General features: G+C 42.1%; 1 protein-coding gene across 2 annotated transcripts in view; it reads left to right on the top strand.

Moving 5' to 3' along the window:
• Positions 1-1,088: 1,088 nt before the first annotated feature.
• SLC9A7 (solute carrier family 9 member A7) overlaps positions 1,089-14,685 on the top strand; it is a 142,820-nt gene continuing 129,223 nt past the window's right edge. Inside the window, exon 1 of one of the 2 annotated variants that reach the window (XM_010350153.3) lies at positions 1,089-1,584. In XM_010350153.3, the coding sequence (XP_010348455.1) occupies positions 1,251-1,584 (334 nt within the window). In that variant the 5' untranslated portion in view covers positions 1,089-1,250. The remainder of the gene's footprint in view (positions 1,585-14,685) is intronic. The other variant, XM_010350154.3, reaches the window with a different exon arrangement.

The raw sequence follows: 14,685 nt of genomic DNA, 5'->3' as shown, positions 1-14,685 counted from the left end.
TGTTTTTCACATGTACCCCAAAACATAAAATGCAATAAAAAAATAAAAAATAAATAAAAATAAAAAAATGCAAACTCCGGTGGAAACAAAAACATGGATAGTTTTGGTAGAGATTTCAGAGAGGTTTAATAAACACATGAGTACAGTGCTAAGCACTGGGAATTCCGTGATTAATCTGATCTCGTTTTCTCCTTGACCAGAGAAGCAAAGTGGATTGAAGAGTCTCCTTTTCCTGAGAATTTGTTCCAAGAGGCTTCATCTTTCAGAGTCCATGTCATAATTTTGTTCAGAGGTGGGCTTGGTCCTGAGTCATTAAAAGACTCCTTGGGTTACCAGGTGAGCAACATAAAAGGGTCATCAGGGTGACCCCCTCACCACCACCACCTTAGGACCAGCTACTGCTCATCTACCAGGAATGGCAAGCGTTCAGTTCCTTGTGGTTCAAACCTTTTCCCCAAGGGGATCAGTAGCACAGTGCAGACAAAGTCAGTCTATTCCCTCAAGTGAGGAAGGAGATACCTCAATGTCCTCCCCCAATTCCAATCCCTTATCAGTCCTCACATTTGAGTCAGATGAGAACAGAGGTTTGAATGAAACCTAGCAGATTCTGGGGCTGGAAGGCAACCTGAGAGATGAGGAGAGAGAGGTGTAGGGGCTAACGTGGCTTCAGGGCTGCTCGGTTCCCTGAGAGACCCCACTTTACTGGGCCCAGGGCAGCTACACACTGACTTGAGATTAAACACTTGGCGGTGGCGCCAGAGACTGGACTCGAGACCGCACAGCGAGCCATTCAAAGCCGATGCTCCCGCTAGGTGCCGGCGACCTCTGCCGTCCCCTTTAGGAAGCGCGGCGGCAACTGCCTCTGAACTGGCCCCGCGATCCCAGACTGCCTGGCCAGGTGCGCCAGGACGGGGAGAGGAGCGCAGAGAGGCAAGCGGTCAGCGGCCGGCCCACGGACCGGAGGGCGACAGTCGGCTCCGCCGGGGAGGCTTGGTCGGCCCGCGGGGCGGCGCGGCGTGGCGCGGCCAGGGGACGAACAGGTGCGCGGGCGGGGGGCGGTGCTTGGGGATCCTGCGCACTGCGCGCGCCCCTCCCCCGCGCGGCTCTGGGCGCAGCCCCGGCCGGGCGCGAGTAGGAGGAGGAGCTGCAGCGGCCGCGGCCACTCCGGCAGGTCCGCGGTACTGCCGGAACCCGCCGACGGCGCGGGCTGCTGGTCCCCGCGCGGAGGAGGCGCCGGCGGCCCCGGGACCATGGAGCCTGGTGACGCGAGGCGCCCCGGCTTCGGTCGGGCTGCCAGGGCGCCGCCGCGGCGACTACTGCTGCCGCCGTTGCTGCTGTCGCTGCTGCTGGGTCGGGGGCTACGAGTAGCGGCCGCGGCCTCGGCCTCCTCTGGGGCGGCGGCCGAGGACAGCAGCGCCATGGAGGAGCTCGCCACTGAGAAGGAGGCGGAGGAGAGCCACCGGCAAGACAGCGTGAGCCTGCTCACCTTCATCCTGCTGCTCACGCTCACCATCCTCACCATCTGGCTCTTCAAGCACCGCCGGGTGCGCTTTCTGCACGAGACCGGGCTGGCCATGATCTATGGTGAGCACCCCTGCTGCACCCCCCGCCCTCCACACCCCTTGGCCGCCGCGCTCCTCCTGGCGCCCCGCGGTGCTCCCCCTTCACTTGGCCAACGTGTTCCGTTTCTTTTACGTTTCCCGCTGCGACGATGTTGGTTCCCAAGGTCAACTGTCTGCATTTTCTGTCTCTCTGCTACCGTTTAAAAACAATTCCACCCCATTTCCACGTTTCTGCATTGGGAACCCAAGAAAACGAAAGGGACAGAGGTGCGGTTCCGTCTGCCCCGTTCGGTCTCTGTTGCAAACCTCTTACCCACCACCTCCCGCCCCAGTTGAGGTCGGTAGGGTGTGTGTGCCTGCCTGGTGGCTGGAGGTGGGTGACTTCCCAGGTGACCACATCACCTCGGGACAGGCCACAGTAGGGAGTGGGGACGAAGCCTGAAATTGTCTTTGCTTGGGTATGCTTTAGTGTGGGGGCGGTCTCGGAACCCCACATCCATGGTCAGCTTGGGTGGGCACCCACTTCTGAGGTTCACATCCCCAAGTCTCTTACTGACAAAGTCGGAGCATGAAATGCGGTGAAAGGCAGCAGTGGTCCAGGACCCAGAGGGGGTGGCACCACCATGTCAGGCCTAGATGGGGAGACAGGCACACCTCCTGCTCTTATGTCCCAAGTGGGAAGTTATACCCAGTTACTTGCTTTCTCAAACAAAGAGGAGCTTTTGTATTCCTAAGACGGTAACATGAAGTGACTTTGAGGTACATTTCCGAATGCATGAAGGGGAAAAATCGTGGTTTTAATTCTCGAGTCAGCCATCTTTTGTTGTTAGGGGTGGGCTGATGCCACCATCCTTTTCTAGATTTGACGGTACACAGTGTGTTACATGCACAGTGGTCAGTACAAATCTCCCTTTATTACATGGATGTCAGCCATAATCTGAGTCATCCCTCTTTCTCTTCTGTGTCCCCTACATCTCCCCTTCACCCTGCCCGTGACTGCAACGTGCAGTCAGGTATTCTGTTTTTGAATGTAATTATTTCAGTGCTGTTAAAGCCCACGTTGCCATCCTCACACGAAATAGACGAGCCACTTCATCACTGTTCCCAATGGGGAACATTTTACTTTATCACTTAACTGGAGGGATTTCTTAATCCAGTTTCCCTCCAGGGTTCCCTGATAGAGAATGGAAAGCAAAAACCTTAACCTTTAATGTGAAAGTTACCTTTGGTTCTGGGCCTTGCTTCTCAAGTTTCTTGATTAGTTGTTAACAGCTGGAGCTCATGGCCACGAGGCCCACCACCAAACCGTGTAAGGGGCAAGCGCTGTTAAGAGCCCTCCAGTGTTGAAGAAGTAGTGACCTACACAGATCTTGAAACAGGACCAGGTCTAAAACTGAGTTTGATGATTGCAAATTATAAGTCTCAACACAGACTTTGTCCTCCACCTCTGACTGTTGTTGAGCTCTGTGGTTTGTGTCAGTTAGTGATAAATGACTGATGCCAGGCCTGCAGGTAAGTTGGGAGGTTTCCTGAGAAGACAGACAGGGGCGAATTGAAGCACGTGGTCATTGCAGGTGATTGACTCCAATCCATGATGCAAATGAAAATTGCCTTTCTATGTAGATAACCATGGAAATATTTGTATTTAATAGGCCCTAGACCCAGTTTATAAAAGGACAATGTGAAATAGGAGGTAGATTTGACAGATTCGTAAATACATGCTCAAGGGATGGAAAATAGATGGTGATTTAAAAATATTTTTTCTGGAGAGTACTCCGTGTTCTGAAGAGTTCAATCACCTTTATCTTAAGGCTTAAAGACAACAGTGGAATTTTCCTTTGCTGATACGTACTTTTAAAACTCACCTCCATCTTTCAGCTGTTTGGTTGTGCTACAGTGTACTGTTTTGTTTAGTGAACAATCAAGTTACAAATCTGGTGACTGTTCAGAAAAGGCAACATCATCTCAGCATTCATGTGTAATTTTGTTCTATATCTTTGAGTATTAGTGTTACTTTAATGTATAAAGAAATTTAGTTTGTCAATATGTGATGTCCCAGGGCATGCCAAATATTAATCTTTTAAGGATTGTCTGTAATTGTGAGAAAACCTTTCTTCTTTCTCTCAGGTATGTTTGGCCTTCCGCTTCAAGGACCCCCTAATCTGAATTCTAATATCATATGGTTAGCTAATTATTCATAATATACTGAAGACTATCGGGATGGGGATTTTAAATTGATTTTAAAATTCAGTTTGCAATCTTTTTAAAAAAGTGTCCACATTTAAGATGTACAACATGCTTTGCTAAACACAGTGAAATAATTACTACTGTCAAGCAAATCTTTGAATACAAGTGAATCCAGTAAAGATTTTCCAAGACTTCTCTTTTTTAATAGTAAGAAATAAAATTTTATTTCTCTATATCAATAGAGGAAGTGAGTAATTGTCCTCTTGGCTCTGAGTAAGGAATGACAAAAAGACCTAAGGAAACATTTTTTTAAAGTATCCACTGCGTGCCGGGTACCCAACTTAATTTCTGGTGGCAAACAATTTAACTTTTAAATGTATATGAATGAAAGAGTTCAACTGTGAATTTCAAAACTCTTTATTTTGGGAAAAAGTTTTAAAATCTAATTTCTGCCACCTTTTTGTGTTTAAGTGTCACTTTAACTGAGAGGAACGTCTTTTACATTTAAAAGAAATTTATATATATATATTTATAGATTTGTTGGTATAGTCATGAAATATCTCTGGAAGGACATGCAGTAGATGAGTAACATTGGTTGCCTTGGGGGAGAGGAACTAGATGGCTGTGAAATAGAAGTGGGAGGGAGAGGTCACCATATAACCTTTTGTGCTTTTCAATCTTGTAATAACATTTTAACCTGCTCCTCAAATCATTCAATTTGACGCCTACTTCTCCCTATTTAAATCACATTGTTATCAGTTTTCTTCCTGACCTTTCAATTGTTGACTGTGCCCGTGGAGCTTTTCTGAGCCCTGTGTCTGAGATGGAGATAAAATGGAGAAAGGAGAAGAGATTTTCCTTTCTCTTTCTCTCTCTCCTTCCTTCCCTTTATTCCATTATCCTCAGAGAGTAGTATGTTACATTAGCAGTGATGTGCACAAATAGATCCCATAAGAAGTGCTTGCTTGGGTGCAGAGGATATAAGGAAAATAAAAGACACACTGTGAATGCTTAAACAGAAAGGAACTCCCCCACCCACCAAGGGACACTTATAAGCATTCCTCCCTGACAGGCCAGGGCAGCAACAAGGGAAGGTAGCTACAGACCTAACTTCCCAGGGATGTTGAAAGCAGCCCCCAGACCCTACCACTGGAGCTGCAGGACAGTGGGGCTGGGTACTTGCCTGCTACCAGTCTAACCTGTTCTGTCAGGCCAGGGAGCTCCCAGCTGTCTGTCTCTGTTAACATGATTAAGTGCCATCCGAAAGGTACTGGGCCCTACATGTCTGTGCAGCAGAAATAGAAAGTGTTTAGGGAAGGGAAGGGTGGTATAAACAGACCCGTGCCAGTTAATTTTGTGGTTCTCTCTCAAATGTATGGTAGTTCCACTTCCCCCATAATGTTTTTGTGACAACTGATATGGATCCAAAATAATTTGACTCTGCCATGCTAACCCATCACCTGCTTCTCACTTCCTCCTCCTCTTCCTCCACCATTCCATCACCTTTCCAAAAAGATGTTGGTCAGCCCCTCGGGTTCTGTGGATTGTGGGCTCATTGTTACTGTGGTGGACCTGGGTTCCTAAGCACAGCCTGAGAGTGGGCTCATAGGCAAAGTCCGAAGGGGGAAAAGATGACTCTGCGGTAACATGAAATTAACATTTGAACCTGTGAGCAAACATTTTGGAATTGTCTCCTTCCTGGTTAATCAGGAGTCCCCCCTTTTAAGAGCCCCTTACTTTGGCCCCAGTTGGGAGCAGATTCTGTATGGTCTCACTTTGGTACCAGATATCCCTGGGTTCAAATGCTGGGCCTGTTACATATAAAACTGTGTAGCATCGGATAAACAATCTGAGCTTTAGCTTCCTCTTTTGGAAAATGGAGATTATGTTACCTCACAGAATTGCTGTGTTATTGAGATATTCTGAAGGATCAAGTGCAGGGTCTAACACTTAAGCACTTGGTAAATATTAGTTCCCATTCTCATTTTAGGCTTTGTGATTCTTTGGCAGGCTTTAACTACTTGAGTTTTGTTCAGCAGTGGTCTGCCGTAATTTTAAAATGCATTAGGACACAGTTAGTGGAAGTGAGGAGAATTGTATATTTTGGGGTGGGCCATTTGTTAATATCCAGAAAAAATTTACAACACACTTACCCTTTTATTCAGCATTTTCAATTCTTAGACTTTGTCTTTCAGAAATACTTGTGCTAGCATGTTACAATATATAGACAGCAATGTTTGTTGCAGTGGAAATAAGTTGCAGTACTCATCAGAGGGTTAAATTCTAACACATTCCCATTAAGGAATACTATGTTGTGATAAAAAGAGGTATTTTGAGATATCCTTTTAAGGCTACTGTCCACACATAGTGTTGTGGAAAAAGCAGGGTACAGAACATCATGTATCGTATTATCCTATTTGATCTTTCAATAACTATATACTGTATATACACAAACATGATATATATATAATATATGTATGGCATATGTGCTTTTCTGGAAGGATATGCAAGCTTTATCCTTTGGGAACGGGATGAGTTGTTGGGAGAAAGAGAAGAGAAATGTTACTTTTTCTTTATATTCTTCTAAATGGCCTGAACATTCTTTAATACTGACACATTACTTTTGCAATTTAAACATTGTTTAAAAATAAAGCAAATAACTTATGTAGCAAAAAAATGCTTTATAAATACAAAACCGTATTATGTGGTTGCATGGCATTTTCCTTGCATTGTCAAAATGTTTTTTGTAAAGAGGTCTCTGGATATAAAGAATGCTTTTACTTATTATTTGATAGTTATAAATGGAAGTAACATGTTTGTATCTTAAAAATTAGAAAGATGACATTTCCTAAAAGCATTTCTTAGAATATTAAAAAGTTAACCTTTGTGGAATGCTGTAATTAGAAAATCACAGTTTTTCAACTTCTAATGATAATTGATTTAGACAAGGATTTTCAATGAATTCCACAATCCTAGGTGATACTCAGTACCATGCAAGTACCATGTTCCCCAATAGGATTTCTGGAATTCATTGGAAATGAATACTCAGTGTGAATTCCAGAAATCCTACTGGGGAACATGGTACTTGCATGGTACTGAGTATCACCCCATAGATTACTTGCCTGTTGCAAAGGAAATAAGGTACCTTTACAGTGAAGAGGTCTGGCAATCACCATCTTATAAGCAATTCATCAAATTTATCCTTGCTCATTGTGGGACTATGTAGTATCAGAGTATACAGGAAGTACACAGGATTAGCTATGTAGTGTCCTTGCCCTTTGTGTTTAATCAGAATCAAATAAAGGATTTAGACACATCTTCCAGTTTCCAGGAAATACAGAGGCTAGAGAAACAAGTTATAAAACACCATGAGAAAACAATCAGATAAATCCAATATATGGGACGATCTATAAGACAGTCGCCCCAGTCTCGTCAAAAAGTCAACATCAAAGGAAACAAGGCAGGGTAAGTGTTCTAGATTAAAGAAGATCAAAGAGACTAAATGTAGCATGAGAAACTTGATTGGCTTTTACATCATGAAAATGAATTATAAAAGATGTTTTGGGGATAGGTAGGAACATTTGAATGTAGACTGGTTATTAGATGATATTAGAGAATTACTATTTTTTTGTAGGTGTGATAATTGAGGTTATGCAGGAGAATGTACTCATTCTTTAGAGATGCAAGCTGAAGTATTTAGGGGTAAAGCATATGAATCCTAATGTATGCAACTTTCGAAAAGTTCAGTCAAAAAGTTTACATACCACCTATATGGAGAAAACAAATATTGCAACATACTAGCTAACTGTTAAATCTAGGTGCCTAGTGAAAGGGTATGCTTTACATTCTTCCTCTTCTTTCTTCTTTCTTCTCTTCTTCTTCTTCTTTTTTAAATGTAAAAGACGTTCCTCCCCTTCTTAGCTTGTAACTATTAACTTCCCTGCCTGGAAGATTGTACAGGTGAGGCTGTCTACATCCTGTCTATTACTCTCATTAAACTCTTTCTTAACACTATTTGACATTAGTTTACCTGAGGTGATGTTAGGCTTATGTGACTTGAGAATCAGTAACTTCTTTCTTCTTTTTTTTTTTTTTGAGACAGGGTCTCAGTGTGTCATGCAGGCTGGAGTGCAGTGGTGCAATCTCGCTTCACTGTAGCTGGACCTCCCAGGGTCAAGCAATCCTCCCACCTCAGTCTCCTGAGTGGCTGGGACTACAGGTGCTCACCAACATGCCTGGCTAATTTTTTTTGTATTTTTTTGTTGAGACAAGATTTCGCCATGTTGCCTAGGCTGATTTTGAACTCCTGAGCTCAAGCCACCTACCTGCCTTGGCTTCCTAAAGTGCTGAGATTACAGGCATGAGCTGCCACACCTGGCCAGCAACTTCTTTTTAATTTTGCTTTTTGTCTGATTCTTAATTTCATGTATTTGTATGTTCTGTTTAACATACAAGAGAATATGTCTTAGGAGAATCTCTTTTAGTTAAAGCATGCTACCTGGCTTTTAATCAATATGGGTATTTACATTAGAGTAATACCAGATGTTAAAACAAACCAACCCTAAATTTTAGTGACTTAACATAGAAGAAATTTGTTTTTCACTCATGTAATGGACCAGTGCAAGGGACTGGCAGGTGGCTCTCTCTACGTTGTGATTCAGGGACCAGATGCCTTCCATCTTGTGGCTTCCCCATCCCATATGGCCTTGGAATCCTCCTCCTCCAGTTGATGAATGAAGCAAGGAAATGAAGATCATATGGGGAAGACTTATGTGCTAAGCCTGGAAATGTTCCACATCACTTTGCCCACTTCTGTTGGACAGAACTTGGTTACAAGGCCACATCTAACTGGAAGGGAGCCAGGGAAATGTAGTCTAATTGGAAGAAGAGGAAGAGGTTTAGAAAACAGCTAGCCAATCTCTGTTACAGTATTTGATGAGTACTTTGTTATACATAATTCAGAAAAGAGAAGTAGTAGGATTTGCATGTTTGTATGTGATTCGTGTATACCACAGATTACATACAGACGTAAAGGACACTGAAAGACATCTTGGTTGCTTCCAAGTTTGGGCAATTATAAGTAAGAATAAGTTTTCACTCTTCAAAAACATTCACTATGTTGTTTCTAATAAAATAATAGTAGAAAAAATAGCAACTGTTTATTGAGCACCTGTTAGTATAGTCTGTCACTGTGTTAAGTATTTTGCATGCTTTAAGCCATTTAACCTTCACATCAAATGTACAAAGATCAGGCTTGGTGGCTCATGCCCGTAATTCTAGCACTTTGGGAGGCCGAGGTGGGAGGATTGCTTGAGCCTAGGAGTTCGAGACCAGCCTGGGTACATGGCAAAACCCTGTCTCTATTAAAAATATAAAAATTAGCTGGGCACGGTGGCATGTCCCTGTAGTCTCATCTGCTTGGGAGGCTGAGGCTGATGGAGGATTGCTTGAGCCTGGGAGGTCAAGGCTACAGTGAGCTGTCATTGCACCACTGCACTCCAGTTTGGGCAACAGAGTGAGACCCTGTCTCCAAAAAATAAAAATATATGAAGATCCTAATATTGGTCCCATTTTGCCAGGTGAAGAAATTGAAACCTAGGTCAAGTACCTCCTTTGTTTAGGGTCACATGTTTGAAATTGGGAAATTGGGCTCTATTAAAGGATGAGCTCAATATAGCTGAGGATGAATTTGGCCAGGATGGAGCAGAACCTGAATCCTGTCCCATTACCACTTCCCAGGAGGTCTCTGAGGGAAATTTATGCCTGGAATAGAAAACAAAGCAAAGTTGACCTTTTTTTTTTTTTTCTTTTTTCTTTTTGAGGTAGAGTCTTGCTCTGTCCCCCAGGCTGGAGTGCGGTAACATGGTCTCTGCTCACTGCAACCTCTACCTCCCAGGTTCAAGCAATTCTCATGCCTCAGCCCCCTGAGTAGCTGGGATTGCAGGCATGCACCACCATACCCAGCTAATTTTTGTATTTTTAGTAGAAATGTGATTTCACCATGTTGGCCAGGCTGGTCTCAAACCCTTGACCTCAAGTGATCTGCCCGCCTCAACCTCCCAAAGTGTGGGGATTACAGGCATGACTACTGTGCCCAGCCCAAAGTTGACCCTTTTATGTTAGCTAGGACTTTCACCTTCAGGCTTCAGTGTAGAACAGTGAGGAATGAGGCCGGACAACAAGGAAGGCTTAATTTTCTTATGCTAGATCGGCCTAGGGGCTTTGGATCCAAATAGAAACAAAATGCCTGCTCTTTTTCAGCCCAGAGGTCACAGATATGACAGAAAGCTACCAGTGTTTTAGGGGAAAAATGTCAAGAGCTGTTCAAAGTGGCAGCACTGGGCCTTCCTACATGAGAGCAGCTGCTTGAAAGCATTCTCATCTCTAGACCTCACTCACAGAGATGGGGAGGCAGATAGGGCTGGGTCTATGCAGCTCTCATGTCTCTCTACTGTATGCTAGTTGTGACGGGCATATTAGAATCTTCTGGAGAGCTCTTCCAAAATACATCAGAATGTGATCCCTGGGAAGACAGAGATATCTATCTTTTGTTTGCTGCTGTCTCTCCAGACCCTAGAACAGTGCATGACACCTAGTAGATGCTCCAGAAGTATTTGTTGAATGCATTCTATTTTGTCTATCAAAAAATTAGATGCTGTAACACTACCTAGCATTAAAGGTCCTTTCCTCAAGTTCTTCCTTCCCTCCCCTTCAAGTTCTTATACCTCAGCTTCACATTGATAGTGAAGTTGCTGAGAAGGAAACCTTTGTGTATGAAAACATTTTCCTGAATTGCAGCAGACTGCTTAGGAAGGAAGAAGGAATAAATGAGCATACAAATAATGTGTGTTTGCAGAAAAGTATATGTTTGGCTGATGAGTCACATGGTAGTTTTTTTTTTTTCTTTTGGTAAAATATATATGACATAAAATTTGCCACTTTAACCATTTTTAATTTTATAATTTAATGATATTTATAATATTCACAAAGTCATATGGCCATCTCTACTAATACCAAAGATTTTTTATTGCCCCAAACAGAAACTCTTCCAGTTAAGTAGTAAATCCCCATTCCCACCTCCTTCTAGCCCCAGTAACCTCTAATCTACTTTCTGACTTTATGAATTTGCCCATTCTAGATCATTCATATAAGTGGATTCATGTATCTGGCTTATTTCATTTAGCATAATGTTTTCAAGGTTCATCCATGTTGTATAGCACAAATGTGAACTTCATTCCTTTTTATGGCTGAATAATACTGCAGGATGTGTATCTCCCTCTCTCTCTCTCTCTCTCTCTCTCTCTCTCTCTCTCTCTCTCTCTCTCTCTGTCTCTGTCTCTCTGTCTGTCTCTCTCTGTCTCCCCACATTTTATTCATCAGTTGGTGGACACTCGGGCTATTTCCACCTTTTGGCTACTGTGAATAATGCTGCTATGAACACTCACATAGAGGTATCTGTTAGTGTCCCTGTTTTCATTTCTGTTTTTCTTCTTTGTTTTTGAGACAGAGTTTCACTCTTGTTGCCTGGGCTGGGGTGCAATGGCATGATCTCGGCTCACTGTAACCTCTGCCTCCCAGGTTCAAGCGATTCTCCTGCCTCAGTTTCCCAAGTAGCTGAGATTAAAGGCATGCACTATCACGCCCAGCTAATTGTGTATTTTTAGTAGAGGTGGAGTTTCACCATATTGGTCATGCGGATCTGGAACTCCTGACCTCAGATGATCCACCCACTTCAGCCTCCCAAAGTACTGGGATTGCAGGTGTGAGCCACTGTGCCCAGCCATTTGTTTTCATTCCTTTTGGCCGTATACCTAGAAATGGAATTGCTAGGTCATATGGTAATTCTGTTTGACTTTTTGAGGAACCACCAAACTGTTTTCCACAGCAGCTGTACCATTTTGTATTCCCACCACAATGCACAAGGATTCTAGTTTGTCCACATCCTCTCCAACGCTCGTTATTTTCCATTTTTTAAAAAAAATTATAGCCACCCTAGTAGGTATGAAGTGGTATCTTATTCCGGCTTTGATTTGTATTTCCCTAATGACTTTGTATGTCCCTTATTTCCCTTTGATGTACTTATTGGCTATCTGTATATTTTATTTGGAGAAATTATTCAAAATCTTTGTCCATTTCTTAATTGTTTTTTTGGGTCATTGAGTTGTAGGAATTCTTTATATATTCTGTATATTAATCTCTGCCTCCTGTTGTATTGTCATTGTTAAAGAGCAGATATTTATATACTGTATGTTCATTAACATAGGTTTATAATTTTTTTTTGCATTGGCTTTTTTATATAGGAAAAATGAGTTTAAAACCCAAATTTTTACATTTACCTGTTTTTTAAAAAAACAATATTCATTGTTTTATAAAATAATTATTTCATGTTACTTTATTTTAAAACAGTTTTAAAAATTGATGCGTAATAGATATATATAGTTTTGAGGTATGTTATAATTTAATACATTCATATCATTTGTAAAGATCAGTATGTAGTATGTTTGAGATATCCATCGCCTTAAATATTTATCTTTTCTTTCTTTTTTTTTTTTTTTTTTTTGAGATGGAGTTTTGCTCTTGTTACCCAGGCTGGAGTGCAATGGCATGATCTTGGCTCACTGCAACCTCCACCTCCTGGGTTCAGGCAATTCTCCTGCTTCAGCTTCCTGAGTAGCTGGGATTACAGGCACGCACCACCATGCCCAGCTAATTTTTTGTATTTTTAGTAGAGATGGGATTTCACCATGTTGACCAGGATGGTCTCGATCTCTTGACCTCGTGATCCACCCACCTCGGCCTCCCAAACTGCTGGGATTAAAATATTTACCTTTTCTATATGCTAGAAACATTTGAATTATTCCCTTCTAGCTATTTTGAACTGTACAAAGATTATTGTAAGCTATAGTCATCCTACTAATCTACCAAACACTAGGTTTTGTTTCTTCTATCAAACTGTATATGTGTACTCATTAATCACTTTCTCTTCACCCCTTCTCTGTACCCTTCCTGTCCTCTGGTAACAACTAGTCTACTCTCTATCTTCATAAAAATCCACTTTTCTAGCTCCCACATGTGTGTGAGAACATGTGATATTTATCTTTCTGTGCTTGGCTTATTTCACTTAACATAATGACCTCCAGTTCCATCCATCCTGCTGTGAACAAGAGGATTTCATTCTTTTTTTTATGGCTGAATAATATTCCATTGTATATGTATACCACATTTTCTTTTTCCACTCATCCATTGATGGGCACTTAGATTGATTACATATTTTGGTTATTGTGAATAATGCTGCAACAAACACAGGAGTGCACATGTCTCTTTATTATATTGATTTCCTTTGTCTTGGGTATACATCCAGTAAGTGGAATTGCTAGATCATATGGTAGTTCTATATTTAGTTTCTGAGGAACCTCCAAACTGTTCTCCGTAGTGATTGTACTAATGTACATTCCCACCAACAGTGTATGAGGGTTCCCCTTTCTCCACATCCTTGTCATCATCTCTTGTTGCCTTTTTGATAAAAAGCCATTTTAACTGGGGTGAGATGATATAAAATTGTAGTTTTGATTTGCATTGCTCTGACGATTAGTGATGTTGAGGTTTTTTTTTTTTTTTTTTTTTTTTTTTTTTTTTTTTTAGAGATGGGTTTCACCATGTTGGCCAGGATGGTCTGAATCTCTTGACCTCATGATCTGCCCACCTCGGCCTCCCAAAGTGTTGAGATTACAGGCGTGAGCCACTGTACCTGGCTGAGTATTTTTTTATATGCTGGTTGGCCATTTGTATGTCTTCTTTTGAGAAATGTTTATTTAAATCTTTTGCCCATATTTAATAGGGTTTTTTTTGTTTTGTTTTGTTTTTGCTATTGAGTTGTTTGAGCTCCTTATATATTCTGGTTATTAATCCCTTGTTGGATGGATAGTTTGTAAATATTTTCTCCCATTCTGTGCTTTTTTTTGAGACAGTGTCTCGGTCTGTCAACCAGGCTGGAGTGCAGTGGTGCCATCTCTGCTCACTGCAACCTCTGCCCCCAGGTTCAAGCATTTCTTCTGCCTCAGCCTCCCAAGTAGGTGGGATTATAGGTGCCCACCACCACACGTGGCTAATTTGTATTTTTAGTAGAGATGGGATTTTGCCATGGTGGCCAGGCTGGTCTCAAACGCCTGACCTCAAGAAATCCACCCACCTCAGTCTCCCAAAGTGCTGGGATTATAGCCATGAGCCACTGCGCCCAGCCTGTGTTTTTTTTCTTGATTGTCTTCTTTGCTGTTGGGCCCCTCTAGTAAATTTTTCATTTAAGTTACTGTACTTTTTGGCTTTAGAATTCTAATAATTCTTTTCTTTTTTTAAAATAATTTGTTTCTTTACTGATATTCTTATTTTGTTCCTACATTGTTTTCCTGGCTTCCTTTACTTGTCCATGGTTTCCTTTAGTTGTTTTTCCTGTTTGTGTTTTTTTTTTTTTTTTTTTTTTATATAGAGACAGGGTCTCTGTCACCCAGGCTGGAGTGCAATGGTGTAATTGCCGCTCACTGTAACCTTGAACTCCTGGGCTCAAGTGATCCTTCTGCCTCAGTTTCCCAAGTAGATAGGACTACAGGCATGTTTGGCTAATTTTTATTTTATTTTTTAAAATAGAGACAAGGGCTTACTATGTTGCCTAGGCTGATCTTGAACTCCTGGCCTTAAGCAATCCTCCTGCCTCAGCCTACCAAAGTGTTGAGATTACAGGCATGAGCCACTGCCTTTTGTTCTTTAAGCATATTTAAGACAGCTGATTTAAAGTTTTTGTCTGATATGTCCAGTGTCTCAGCCTCTTCAGGGGTAGTTTCTATCAATTATTTCCTTTGAATGGCCCATATTTTTCCTCCCAGGTAGCTGCAGAGTTTTTTGGGTTTTGTTTTTGTTTTTTGGTCTACCTTACAACATTTTT

Source organism: Saimiri boliviensis, chromosome X, assembly GCF_048565385.1.
Source record: "Saimiri boliviensis isolate mSaiBol1 chromosome X, mSaiBol1.pri, whole genome shotgun sequence".
Lineage (NCBI taxonomy): Eukaryota > Metazoa > Chordata > Mammalia > Primates > Cebidae > Saimiri > Saimiri boliviensis.
The sequence above is the reverse complement of the archived record's forward strand: the minus strand, read 5'-3'. Positions and strand labels throughout refer to the sequence as shown.